This window comes from Panicum virgatum, chromosome 3K (assembly GCF_016808335.1).
Source record: "Panicum virgatum strain AP13 chromosome 3K, P.virgatum_v5, whole genome shotgun sequence".
In the NCBI taxonomy this organism is placed as follows: domain Eukaryota; kingdom Viridiplantae; phylum Streptophyta; class Magnoliopsida; order Poales; family Poaceae; genus Panicum; species Panicum virgatum.
The window spans coordinates 15,377,321-15,391,394 of record NC_053138.1 but is presented as its reverse complement, the minus strand read 5'-3'; the positions used below and the strand labels follow the sequence as shown (position 1 = coordinate 15,391,394).

Below are 14,074 nucleotides of genomic sequence, written 5' to 3'. Positions count from 1 at the left end.
TGCGTCAGATGGGTGCAGGCTTGGCCGCCGCCCTCCCGCTCCTCCTTTCCCTGGCTCCGCCGGCGCGTAGGCGGCCGAGCTCATCCCCATGGTCTTGTTGCACCACTCCCTGGCGTCGGCCGCGGTCTGAGCCAGCCACTGCTGCACGTCAGTGTCGGGGCCCAGTGGAGAAGCAAGAGGGCAGGCCTAACTTCACGGCTGCAGGCACCGTCCGTCAAGGCAAAAACAGAACCAACTAATAGACCTTACGGTAAGGCCAAGGGAGGGATAGAAAATCACTGCGTTCGGCTGGTCTTGTAGCCTCCAGCGCTACAATATTTTTCTCTCACACCACTCCAGCTACCAGCTCCAGCTCCAGCCAGCCCAATAGTATTTTTCTCTCACACCATTACAGCTCCAACCTCCAACTCCAGCCTGCCGAACGCAGTGAATAAAACTAGGACTAAAGAAGGAAGTTTGTAGTTTTCAAGGCCATAGAAAGAAGTGCTATTTGTTGGAGGGCCTTACAAGAAATTTTCTCATAAAGAAATGGTCCAATCAATGCCTCTCCCGTAACTGCTTTGTAATAACACGGTTGCCAAATTTTATCGTCAACGATCAACATTCGTATGGTAGGGTTCTACGACCTTTGTATATTGTGTGGCATCGCAATGTGGAAGGTTGTAGCCTTGAGAGAATACATGCTTTGCAATTCCATTAATTCACTGCACTTTAGTTTACGTGTTTATCAAAAATAGTTATTAGCAACAAAGTGGCTAATTTTTTCCATCAAACAATATCTTGTGTTGCTATCTCTACTCTGGCACACTCATTTACAACAGGCAATATTAGATGCATGATCCTCACTAATGAGCAAGCGTCTCCACCTTAGGCCTTGTCTAAAGTGGGGCAATATCGTCAGCTTAAACTGACGCGGCGGAGAGAGATATAGGAAAAAAATTTACACTAGCGAGTATTGTGTCGCTAGCATATGACATGTTTTTCCAAATGTTGTGAGAGCTGTCTCAAAAATCGAGAATCATTAGGATTCATTTTTCTCATTTATATTGTTTCTTATAGCTATCTGAGTTGAAATCGTTAGTACCTTTGGAAGAGGCCTTATTATATCTTCTCAATCTACGACGGGCAAACTCAAACAGTACATGCTCGCACAAAGTTAGTGAGATATGCCATATCTTTTACGTGTATCCTCAAATAGCGAGCAATGACAAAGCTACCAACTTTATTATCAAAATCAGTGTATAAAATAGTGGACTATGATAATTAGTGGAGAGCTTTTCTCAACCGTTATAGCGCGCTATTTAGTACAATGATTAAAAATCAAACATCGACATCTCATTGCAGCTAGGACCACGAATTTGGCACACTCATTTATAGTTGTCCAAATAATATGTATCTAGTCTCCAGTAGTGAGAGAGTATCCACGCCTCACAACATTTTCTAATTACCAACACACGCGCGCGCTATGAACACAAAGGCACAGAGGAATGGTATTTCGTTTTTTGCTTTCGTCTCTCAATCATCTTTACAAATGCAGTTGCCAAATTTTGTTAAGGGTCATGAGCATATATTGTGAGGCATGGCAATATAGAAGGTTGTGGCCTTGTAAGAGTACGCGCCTTCCAATTCCATAAATTCAGACCATTTACCTCGAGTGGTTACTCTAGCAGCGAGATGATCTATTATTTCTGTCAAACAATATCTTGTGTTGCTATCTCTACTTTGGTACACTCATTTACAACTGGCTAGATTAAATGCATGATCCTCATTAATGAGGGATCACGACAGATAAATTCAAACGGTTCAAATAATAAACTAAGATATGGCACATTTTTCTACGCGACCCCTCAAATGTTGAGTAATGATAAAGCTACCAAATTTATCGTCAAGCATCAACATCTTGTCCCGCGCCAAGGACTGGACCTCAAATTTGGCACACTTATTTACAGTTGTCCAAATAATAGATATGCAAGCAGCAAGCGCCAACAACGAGAACATATTTGACTTACAAGATTTTCAAAATTAGCTAATACAAATATTCTACTAACACAAAGGTATAGATAGATAAAATATGAATTTAGACCTCTCCTCAATTGGTGTGTAATAATGTGTTTGCTAAATTAACCGTCAATGATCAACATGCTTTTCGTCAACGATCTCAATTTTGGCACACTCATTAACACCTACCTAAATAACGGGATGTGCCACCATCAATGATGGAGCGTCCAGTTTTCGTATAAAAATATTTTTTACTTTACAATGGCAAACTCAAACATTGTACTCCCTCCGTCTCAAAGTACAAATATTTTTATATTTATACTAATTGAACTTCCCATAATAAACATGAATTTGTACTTTAGAATGGATGAAATGAATCTTATTTGATATCGTAAAATATTATTTTTTAATTTTACAAACATAATCAACTTAGGCTAGTTTGAATTATTACAAAATAAAAGTACTTTGAGACTTAGGAAGAATTATATTATAAAAATAGAAAATAGCAGGCGTACTTGCAAATCACACATGTGACCTCGGTAATTACCGCGTAGTGTGTTGTACTCCTTCGCCTTCAAACACGGGCAGGAAAAGAGTTATGGGTCCCGTGTTAATCCCTTCTCACCCAGCCAGCCAGCCTTTCATCCAGCTATATAAACTTCGCCGCGGCGAGGGTGGGGAGGAAGGGTTTTGGAACGAGGCAGCGGCCGCCGTTGCGTGGGAGGGAGCAAAGTGAACCAAGCCGAAACCGAAGCTATCACCACCACCACCCGCCCACGGAAGCAACGACGGGCCCTCGCATCCCTGTTTCCGAGCCCGAGGAGGGAATCCCGGCGGCGAGGATGAGCGGCGGCGGAGCCGGAGGGAAGGGGGCGGCAGCGCCCGTCCCAGCCGGGTCGAGGAAGCTGGTGCAGAGCCTGAAGGAGATCGTGAACCGCCCGGAGGCGGAGATCTACGCCGCACTGCGCGAGTGCGGCATGGACCCCGACGAGGCAGTCAGCCGCCTCCTTTCCCAAGGTTCGGCCACGGCTTGCGCTATCCTCTCCCCACTCCCACGATTTCGTGCCTGTTTTGCTGTTCGTTTTCGTGTTATTCCTTGGAAGCGTGATGGAGTTTGAGGAGGGAGGGCGCGTTGTTAGGGTTTAGAGGTGTCTTAGACCATGGGGCACTCGTCGATCTGGGGCGATTCGTCGCCGTGAAGGTTTTAGTCTCAGCGCGCGGCCGGATTAGTGGGGAATCGGATTAACCTGTATCGGCTTTCCCCCTTCGGGCCCTCGAGTTCATCCTCGATTTAGGCTAGGCCGGTTTCAGATAGCAAAATATTATATTTAGGTATTGTAAGTGCTGTCACAAATGTCCTTTACCCTTTTAGGGTTTCTGCTTTAGATTTCCTGCAAATGCTACTAGTGGTAAAGAGGTTCCTATTTTGGAATAGCGCGCAACCGCCCGGTGGATCATGTTTTTGTCTCTCTTGTGGTTGGTTCCACCATTCGTTTTTGTGGTGCAAATTGGCAGTGTCAGCCAGTTACTTCAGGAATGCTTAACTTTTTGGCTGTCGCTTCTGGGGAGGACTTACCTTTTTTCTTCTTAGGGAATGTGATGATAGTGAGAATGTGGATACCGGAAGCTTTGGAGAAAGGAAGACAAGTATGCCGTATTAGATTGGACCATTTAGTGGATAGATATGATTCTTTTACAAGTAGGAGTAAGATTTGGAAAGAACGGTTGTGGCAAGTTTAGGTTCTTGGTTTGCTAGGAATAACTGTGGTAAATTTAGCTAGCAGGTTCGGAAAAAGTGGAGCTTTAAGACTGGGAAAGGATGTTTGAACTACTCTTTTAGATTCTGTTTCCTGCCCTCAAATCATATAAATTTTGGAGCAAGTATCAGTTTCTCCTCTGATAGGATCTATTATCTGTTGAATATGTAAAAAAACAGATCACTACGTACTATTGTCTTTTTTCCCCCTCCCTTGGTTTTCTCATTTTATTTATCATAACTTCTTTTGCTCATTTCCTGGTTCTGCTTATTATGGTACTTTTTTTTCTCCTTTTGTTGCTATTGTTATACTTTTTAGCATGCGGCAACTTCTTTTAGCTTTTGTCATGTTAATACATTTGAAATGATCTGTTTTCTTTATGTATTAGTGTTTGTAATGTAAGGTGTCGTGGGCTTTTTAGGGTACCCACAGCCGGGTGGCGGAATGCACCCGCCTAATCCCCGAGGGGGAATACTCGGGAAAGCGCTAAGCGATTAGGCCGATCTAGCTTGGGGGCAAGAACGCAAGAACACTCGGGTTTAGAGTGGTTCGGGCCGCCGGAGCGTAATACCCTACATCCACTGTGTGATGTATTGCTTTTAGTATTAATGGGTCTATCCTCTGCCTAGCCGGCTTGAGTCCTTCTCTAGCGGACGTCTCCCTTTTATAGAGCAAGGAGGACGCGTACACATGCGTTGGACCCCGACAGGTGGGCCCAACAATGATGTATTTATACTAGATAGATACTAATGGTGGTATAGTGATAGAGAATCTCTTGCCGGATACTCTTCATCGTCTTGTAGACTCTCTGACCGAGGGGGGTCTGCTCCTGTCCCATCGGCGAGGCGCCCGTTGAGGTAGTGTAGCTTGCGGCGTAGTCTATCGAGACTACTGTGTAGGCGTCATAATGGGCGAAACCGAGCCGTCGTGTCCAACTGGCATTGTAGACTGACATACGCGGTGGGCGGCGCCAGCGACTGCACTGTGCGCCTTGGTAACACGCGACCAACAGTGCAACCGAGCAAAAACCGCGTCGGGCTCTGCTCCGCCTACCGCATTGAATGCGGTTGGTAGACGAGTCTTCCAGGGGAAGCCACGCGGTCCTGCGTGCGTGGCCGCACTCACTGACATGTGGCGGCTCCGGACCTGCCCCAGGCGGGGTGTCGGTTCCTCCCTGCTGAGGGGTCCGGATAGTATATGGGGTCCGGGACCCGGCGGGGGTCCGGAACTCCCTGGGAGGTCTGGGGCCCCCAGCTGTTTTGGCTGAGGGCTACCTCCTCCGGGATACGTGGCATCACCGGACCCTCCCCAAGCGGGGAGCGGGTCCGGGGCCGTTTGCCGGGAGAGTAGGGCTCAGGACCACAGGGTCCGGCTGCTCGGCCGTCAGGGTGTAGTTAAGGATAACTACGAGACTCTTGCCTAGACACAGCAAGAGGGGGTACCCCAGTCCTGGGGTACCGACATAAGGTAACTCACTACTCAATAGTCAAGACTGCATGCTTTGCTAGGTTTCTGAAGTCCTGGGCAGTTAAATGAAGATTACAAAGACAAATGATATACTAAGATAACATGTGCAGTGCTTGTAATCCCCCTTAATTCATTATTTTATTCAATAGATGAAACATTTCCTAACTAGATCTAGTCTAAATTACATGTGCTTGTCATGGAGCGAAATTTACTTCTTAACTGATGTGGGCAAGAAAGTTAGCTTTGGATTTATGAATATATTGGCTTTGCTAGCATGTAAATATCTGTATTTAATCATCTGTTCTTGCTTATGCTGTTCTTTTTATTAGTTTGCATTATGTATATGTGGCAGCGACACCAAATGGTTTGTTAATGTCAATAGGTCAAGCACATCAATGGACATTGTTAATTTACCACTCATATATTCTTTTCAGATACTTTTCAAGAGGTAAAGAGCAAGCGTGATAAGAAAAAAGAGGTCAGTTTACATTGATTTTCTAACTTTAATGTGCCCTATCATCCTGCAATATGCAAATCTATTGATAACTGTTAGCTATATTTTAGTTGCATTATTTTTGAATTGGGAACCAGCCATTTTCTTGCACTAGATAGTTTCATTAGGTGAATGCTGAAAATGAAATCTGTCTCCACTACCAATTCATTTTTGTACCGTGCGATTCCTTGCACCAAATATTCAACTGAAGGTTTGGTTATTATCTGAAAAATGCTCTATTCTTAGCTGAACAGTAGAACTGACAACTACAGTTGTGGACATTTAAGCAGATTAAAGAGGTTCCTGAGCCTAGATCTCGATCAAATACTTCTACTAGTCGGGGTATTAGAGGTGGTGCAGATCGTGGTGGACGGAGCAATTCTGTGCACTCCAGCTCTACTGGTAATAGAATAAGTGCCATTTGTACCTTCAAGCCAATTGTTTTTTAGCTTTTCTTCTGACGGTCTGACTCTCGCTTCATTTCATTCTGAAAATTAGATAACGTGCCCCCAAGGCCTCCAGTCTCAGGGCCTGGTGCAGCATCAAGCAATTCCAGTCAGAAGCAGACAGTTGCAAGGTAAGGGGGAAAAGGCCCTTCTGTGATCCATTCAAGACACTTTGACGAATTTTCTGTTTTCCTTCTAATTATGTTGTTGTTAGCCTGTGAAATCTTGCTTTTTTATTACTGGTGATGCTCATGCCTACTGAGAAAACATCTAAGGACACATGGGTCCTTTCTGTTAATTTCTTATTTCTATTATTATTATTTAGGTAGCCCATTTCATTTAGATTAATATATCCATTTTTTTGCAATAATATCATTTGTAATATTGTGGTTGGTTGGAATCAATAGAATGATCACTGGATGTTTGGATGATGCCTATGAAAACTGGAGAATTATTCTTAACTGCCAATATTTTCAGATCATTTGTTTTTCATATCTACGTCTTGTTGGATATTTATATACTCTCTTGTGTCCAGCGGTTCTTCTGCAAACAAACATGTGGTTGCTGATGGACCAGCTGTATCATCGCAACCATCATCTGGGTTTCAGCATGGCTGGTCTGGGACACCTGGTCAGTTGTCGATGGCTGACATTGTAAAAATGGGTAGGCCTCCTCAGGGTAAGGCTTCAAGCAAACCTGTGGTCACAGCTGATAGAGGATATGCTGGACAGTACCCATCTTTGCCAAGCACTGTGAACCAGAACCTGAAACAATCTGGAAGCACAGCCCCCCCAACAGATCTTGACAAGGGGTTACCTCTGCAAGATTCTGCTCAGGTTAAGAATCATGGTCATTCTTCTGCTGAGAGTAAGCACACTTATGAGGGTGATTGGTGTCTGCAAGACGAGCCAACATCAGCAAACCAATTGTCACTTCCTGAGACATCTGGGGACCCATCCTTCTATGAAGCATCCATACAGTCATCTGCGTTGGTTACTGATGTGGTTAATTCACATGAAAATTCACACTTCGATGAAAACAGCACCATTGCAATGAGACCAGCGTCTGCCTCTGAGAGACACTTGGAACACAGTGAGGGTTTTTCTGAATACAATGATGGAGTGTCCTACCAGCCTCAGAATTACAGTCACGAATGTGAGTGCAGAACTAATTGTTCAGAAATTTGCTGAGCATCTGTTGATTAATTATCTTAGAGGTCAATAATTTTCCCATATATTAAGTTCTGTTAGAAGATGCCCTTTGGTTTTTCATTTGATAGTTCTGTTAGGCTGATGTCGTTGGGCAATCGTAATCATGGAAATGCCAGTCTAACTGTAATTCAATATGGTAACCAATTCATAAGTCCATGTGGGTAAACTACTTTTCTACCATTTATATGGTAGTTTAATAGTTTTGGATCTCTATTTCAGCCTGTTGCAGAATGTATTTGTGTCAACAGTAGCTGTACACATAATCATGAAAGTACTGGGGACAAATAAAGTCCCAAATAATCGCATTTTCAGAATCTAGAGGGATCAAATGCATTTAGCTTCTATTTTTGTCGGTGTCCTGACCCGGGGGTCCGGATCCCAATTAGTAAATGCTGCGTGTTTCCTCGTCCCAAATGTTGATGCAAGAGGCAACACAGTAACGCACGGGTTTATCCTGGTTCCGGCCACGGGGCCGTACGTCCAGCAAAGGGGTGTGCGAGGGCACTGTATTATCTTGCACCCGGAGTGCTTGTAGTAGGGGGTACAAGCGAGGCGAGAGAGGGAGGTAGGCTCCCAAGTCTCTACTAGAAGAGGAGTCGGTTGAGGTGAGTGCTCAGTGGTGCTGAGAGTGTGACGATGATCGCGAGTGTAGGTGACCATCCTTGTTAAAGGAAGCCCGCCTCCTCCTTTTATAGATATAAGGAGGGGCGGTGTACATGAGTAGGGGAACATGGAAGTCGTCGTCTTCCCCCGAATCGCGAGGGTGCAGTGGTCGAACACTGTAGGAAGTACACTGTGGGGCGTGGCGTCGGGCGTGGCAGTCGTCCTGGATGTCGTCCGTGGTCTTGCGGAGATCACGCCGGTGTCCTGCCAGCCCCATAGTGTACGGTCCTCCAGACGTGGCGTGATGGCGTTTCGTGGGCCCTGCAGGTCAGAGTCTTGCGTGCACCAGCGGTGGTGGGGCACGCGGCGGTCCCAGACTCCCCAGGACGGAGTGCTGGCGTGCACACTAGGAGGTCCGGGGGACACGTGGAGGTCCCGGACCCCTCGAGGGGGGAGGTCCGGGACTTCGGCTGCGTATGCTGAGCGTCCCTCCTGGAGGGGCACGTGGCGTCACCGGACCCCTTCCCCCCAAGCAGGAGGTGGGTCCGGGGCCATGTGTGTGATGAGGTGGAGTCCGGACGGCCGGAGTTGGCAGAATAGTACGGGAGCAGTGCCGAGCACGTCTCGTCCCGCGTCGCAGGTCTCACAGTGTTGCCACAGCACCCGGGATGACGGAGCCGCGGTGTGCGAGGAGCCCCCGAGCCCCGGCCTACGTGAAGGCGTTTAGGGGAACCCTCGACTTTGATTACGACCCTCGTCACCCTTCCGCAGGGAGGAGGGGTGAAGCGCACCATGCTACCCATGCCCGGGCCGCGAGCTATGGCTGCTTCAGTGAGCTGTTAGCGGGTAGTTCAAGCGGACGTCCGTGCCTCGTTCGATAAGGGTCGGCTCGTGGTCCATGGACACGTCACATAAAGCGCTCACGAAGGTTCGCTAGGCGGGACTCGGACCCATTCGATAGGGTCCGAGGGCTCGATGCTCTCCCTCGATGGGATTCCCCTGCTAGGCACCCTCGACTGGCCTTGAACACTGCGTAGGATGTCTCGAACTCCGCGTTCGAGGATAGCTTGTACGACACATCCATGCAGTCCCTGACTCTGGCGATCTGGGGCGCCTGTCGAACCCTCGACGGGCCAGGCTTCGAACCCCTGATCAGTAAGGCCTCGGAATGCGATTCCTTCAAGGGTAGAGAGCCCCCGGGAGGAATATTCCGTCACGATTCGAGAACGGCGCGGAGTCGCGGGTCATGCGCGCGGGTCTTCCGCTGGTTGGGGGCGACGTGGCTTGATTCGTGCGGTGCGGTGCGGGCGCGCCTTTTCAGGCGGCAGCCTCGGGCAGACGAAGCGGTGTGGGCGGCGGCTGACGGATGGGACAGTGCAACAGTCGCGCCGCGCCTGCCGGTTACCGTGCCGCAGTTATTGCTGCGTGCGCGCGTGGGGGACTCTGCGGCCGCGGGGCCCAGCCGTCAGCGACAGCGAAATCTACCGCAATGCGGTAGATTCGGGCTGTGGCGGCGGACCCGCCCGTCGTGGTGAATAAAAACGAAGAGAAAGGGGTTGTTTGGGCTCACCTGGCCATTTGCCTTCGTCTCGCTTTGCCTTCTCTGCCTCCCCTACATCCTGAGCCCGCAGCCAAGAGCGAAAGGAGGAAGAAGGAGAGTGAGAGCGCACCTTAGCCATCCCGGAGCCTACATTCCCACATCCCCCCGCGACTCGAAGAGATGTCGGATGTCCAGGAGCCATTGCCGTGGGGGAAGTCCTCCGCCACCGTGGCGGTTCTGGAGCAGTTGGTCGCCGACCGGCTGTTGCCGCTGAACCCCGACTCGGGGGCGCCGGCGTGGATTTCCCCGCGGCCAGAGGAGACCGAGCCGAAGCCCCCCCAAGGCTACATTGTGAGTTTCGTGCGTCTTCATGAGCGGGGCTTCGGCGTCCCTGTCTGCAGGTTCATTGGGTATTTTACAAATCATGTTGGGCCCTGATAGGTGGTAGCTTGGTCTTATTTTTTAATGTTGTACAAAATTGCTGGTGTGGTCTGCAAATGTTTTTTTGATTCCTTTGTAAAATTGTAACTATGGCTTATATATTTTATCTTTTGGTCACGGCATTTCCTTGCAGTTGAGGATTCCAGTGCTAATGTCTCAGCAGCAGCAGCAAACTTCCAGAGTTTAAGCCTACATAATGAGGAGTTGGTTGCAAAAAAGATTGCTGAAGATAACCCTGCAGTGATAATTCCTGATCATTTGCAAGTTACAAACACAGAATGTATCAGTTTGAGCTTCGGCAGTTTTGGTTCTGGGGCATTTTCTGGTTTGCTCCCACAAAAGACCACTGATAGCAATGTGGAGTTGCCTGTTCGAGAGGAATCTGCACCTGTAGATCAATTAGATGCAAGGTATGCTTTTTTGCTGTTTTCTTTATTTTGCGGCTCTGGCATACTTCGTGAAGGGAAGGTTGAAATTCTGGAATCATCCTTTTCAGGAATCAAGATTACTATGAAAGTGGTGTGGTGAATTCATCAGCAGATGAAAATCTTGAGGCCATGATGGGAGCTAACATGGAGAACATCGATGCACCTTCTGTTTCGCAGGCTAATGAGCACAGGACAGAAGTACTTAATCCACCTGGTGTTCAATATGACATGCCATCAGTTTCAAATCATGCATATTCAAACACGAACACATCACAGCCAAACACAATGGAGGACCCACAAGGAAATAACCAAGCACATACCCTTTCCCATTTGACGAACTTGATGGTATGCTGGCTCTTCTCTCTGTGTTATTTTTTTTTTCAGACGTCCTTGGTAATTGATCTCCCAATGCCCTCGTTTAATGCGATACTGTGACTGCGAGATGCAACATGTTCAGTAATACAGAATCAACGGTCATAGATAAATCATGCAATACAATGTTAAGGAAAGCTTGTTCAGTTGCCAATTTGCCATGACATGGTAGCAAATCTAGATACACCGTCCTTCTATAGCATTTTTGTAATCTTTCTCCTGACAAACATGAAGTATGTAGGACGCTGCAGATTATATCACCTCTGAATCTTTTCACCTTACATGTTCATATCTTGGTTAAACTTGCCTTGGCTAAGGGTCTAGTCAGGTATATGTTCAAGTGATGTGAACCTAGTGCCTGGGCTTGTTTTTTCTGTTGAAAATTCTTCATGATCACCTGATCTGTACAATAGTTGAGTTGCAAATTGCTTAGAAACACTTCCAGATCTAAAGTGTTCTACACAGGTGCAAAAAAGAGTAAAATTAACACAAGCATGCAATTTGGTTGATTTTGAGAATTAGTATAGATTTAACTTTAAAAAAGTTTCATTACCTTTGGTGAACCGTCACAAGAAACCTTGCCTTTGAGGAATGAATTTGTGAGAGCCACACTTCTGACTGCTTAGAATTTCACAAGACTCCATTTTTATGCATTGTGATCTTTTTTCAGTTTCCCAAAAGGAGCAGACTGAGTGCCTAGATGATTGGTTTTGTGAAAAGCTATGCATATTGAAGTTTGGTTCATGAAGTGTGCTTAGAAGTGTTGGTTGGTGAAAACAAAGCAATAGTTTTTGTGAAACTATTGATTAAATTGCAGTTTTCTGATACATCTATGCAAATAGAAGTGCATTGCTCTGAACTATTGCTTAAAAACACACGTGCATACACACCCATGTTTTTAATTTTGACAAAGGCAGCATGAGTTTGTGAAATGTAGTCCGAGAGTTATGTTCTGGGTCATAGGGAGTGTTGACAACTGACGGCAGTTAACAGAAATAATATCACCTTCTGTAGCAAGTTAAATCATATGGAAGTTGTGGAAACTTTGGGCATCATGTGGTTTTTGTTGGCTTATATATAATGTAATTTGCCCAAAAACCACTTGATGTTTCAACTCATGTCATGTTTCTTCATTCTTGCTGAAAAGGATTATTTCTAAAATATATCATTGTACCTGTCACGTGTTCAATCCAGCTGGTTCTGTTTCTCCTGAGTTCTCACTCTTGCTATTTGTTTCCCCAGCAAGCAAATCCGTTGAGCACCAGCAGCCTACTGGGGTCAAATCAAAATCATGCAGCTCTTCATGGCTTAGAGTTTGACTTGCCGCCTTATCTGGAAGCAAAATATAACACAGGCTCAACTACAAATCCTAGACCAGCCATCTCCATGCAGGAGGTTAGTTAAATATTGAATTCATTTCTCTCACTTGCACGTTCTTGATGCATATGCTAATTTATGTATCTTTAGAATGTTATGAAGTGGCTTGTGGTCATATACCCTGTAAAAGTTGATTATGTGGATGCGCTACTGTAAGAAAGAAAAAGGATCCGATTGCTTGAGGTTACCCGCAAATATCAATTATTAAGTTAACCAGAAAGCTCGTAGGAGTAGGTAGATTAGTGGTACTGGTACATATTTAATTCTTCAGTAGCAATGATTAAAACTAGACATAGCATATGCCTTACTCTTGTTTAGTGTTGTCACATGTTCGATTTACCTTTCCTAAATCTGCTCTTCTTGAACATATTTTCAGGCCCTGAAAACAGGTGTTTTCTCCAACAGTCAGTCTACACAAAGTCTTCCAAGTAGTAGCATTCCGACAGGGCCCCCTCTCCCTCAGCAATTAGCCGCTCACCATTACTCTCAGCCTACTCTACCCCTCACACATTTTGCAAATATTGTCGGCTACCCAACATATTTGCCACAAAATTATGCTACTTACCTATCTTCAGGCGCCTTCCAGCAAGCGTACCCGAGTAATGGGCCGTTCCATCAGTCTGCAGCTGCTTTGCTCGGATCTGGTATGAAGTACTCGACGCCAGAGTATAAGAACAACCTGTCTGCTACAGGCTTACAACAGCAACAGCAACCGCCACAACAGCAACCACCTTCTTCAGTCATCTCTGGTTATGGAGGCTTTGGAAACTCGAGTAATCTTCCAGGAAATTTCGCCCTTAATCAGAGTACTGGCTCTGCATCAACTCTCGGGTTTGATGAAGCATTGAGCAGACAGTACAAAGATACCAGTCAATACATGGCTCTCCAGCAGGTAATCATGGCAGACTGACTCATGTAACCTGGCTAACCTTTTGTGTTTGCCCAATCTGTCATCTCTATCTCTATTCCTTGATGAAGGTTCAGAAATGTTGATTTGCTGATATCTCTCTTTCAGGGTGACAACTCAGCAATGTGGCTTCATGGCTCTGGTTCAAGGGGTACGTCAGCACTTCCGCAAGGCCACTTCTATGGTTTCCAGGGACAGAGTCAGCTGGGTGGCTTTCGGCAGGCGCAGCAGCCACAGCCTTCCCAATTTGGAGGCCATGGGTACCCAACTTTCTACCAGTCTCAGGGTGGCCTGACGCAGGAGCACCCCCAGAACCTGGCTGAGGGCAGCAGTCTGAATGGCTTTCCTGCGGCGCCGTCACAGCAATCCCACCCGAGCTGGCAGCACCAGCACACATACTGAGCCCTGTATTCCCTGTTATAGTGGCTCTTTCGCTGTCGCAAGCCAAGTTTCGCGTGCTTGTGCCCTCGCTCGTTGCGGAGTATAAGCAGCTCGGACTAGCTGAGCTTGTAACTTGAGCGCTGAGAGGGTCCCAGGCATACAAAAAGATCTAGAGAGCGTTTTAACATGTTGCGTGTGTTGTCAGACTGATACATTGTGATTTCTTTTCGATAGCGAGTTATATGTGCGGAGGTGCAGTCCTGTAAAACTGAGACATAATCACCTAACAAGGAATCGCTTCTGATTTCCGGAACCTTTCTGTTCCTGCTCGATCTCTGAATGTTGGCACGCATCTATTTTTTGTCAGATGGTGCTCGAGTGCCTTCGTGTGGCGAAAAGAAGGCCTAGCGTTGTGCTTGATGCGGATAAAAAATGAAAATTGTTTCATTCTGTCATGGATTCACGAGCATCTCATGGATAAAAAAGAAAATTGTTTCATTTTGTCAGATTTTGTCGCTTAATTGCGCCGCGGGGCGACAGCTGGTCTGGTAGCACTAGCCACTGGCGGCCGGAGCCTCGCATGACTCTAGAACATGCACCTGTCAGTTTTCCGATCCGGACACTGCCCACCGGCGATGCTCGGGCGCCGTTTG

At 46.6% G+C, this 14,074-nt stretch overlaps 1 protein-coding gene across 1 annotated transcript; it reads left to right on the top strand.

The window, feature by feature from the left end:
* The first annotated feature begins 2,679 nt into the window (after window positions 1–2,679).
* Window positions 2,680–13,736, top strand: LOC120697822. The gene is made up of 10 exons (XM_039981173.1): window positions 2,680–3,015; window positions 5,657–5,700; window positions 6,006–6,117; window positions 6,214–6,292; window positions 6,697–7,316; window positions 10,090–10,366; window positions 10,453–10,729; window positions 11,999–12,151; window positions 12,510–13,025; window positions 13,149–13,736. Exons 1-10 carry the CDS (start codon window positions 2,841–2,843, stop codon window positions 13,440–13,442), a joined length of 2,547 nt encoding a protein of 848 aa, XP_039837107.1. The 5' UTR covers window positions 2,680–2,840; the 3' UTR covers window positions 13,443–13,736.
* Window positions 13,737–14,074: the final 338 nt, after the last annotated feature.

What these genes read in the sequence shown, in the direction of transcription:
- LOC120697822 (XM_039981173.1), top strand. Translation starts at nt 2,841, where the DNA reads ATGAGCGGCGGCGGAGCCGGAGGGAAGGGGGCGGCAGCGCCCGTCCCA. An exon ending in CAGCCGCCTCCTTTCCCAAG is followed by an intron (nt 3,016 to 5,656) that starts GTTCGGCCACGG and finishes TATTCTTTTCAG; the next exon opens with ATACTTTTCAAGAGGTAAAG. An exon ending in CAGCCATCTCCATGCAGGAG is followed by an intron (nt 12,152 to 12,509) that starts GTTAGTTAAATA and finishes ACATATTTTCAG; the next exon opens with GCCCTGAAAACAGGTGTTTT.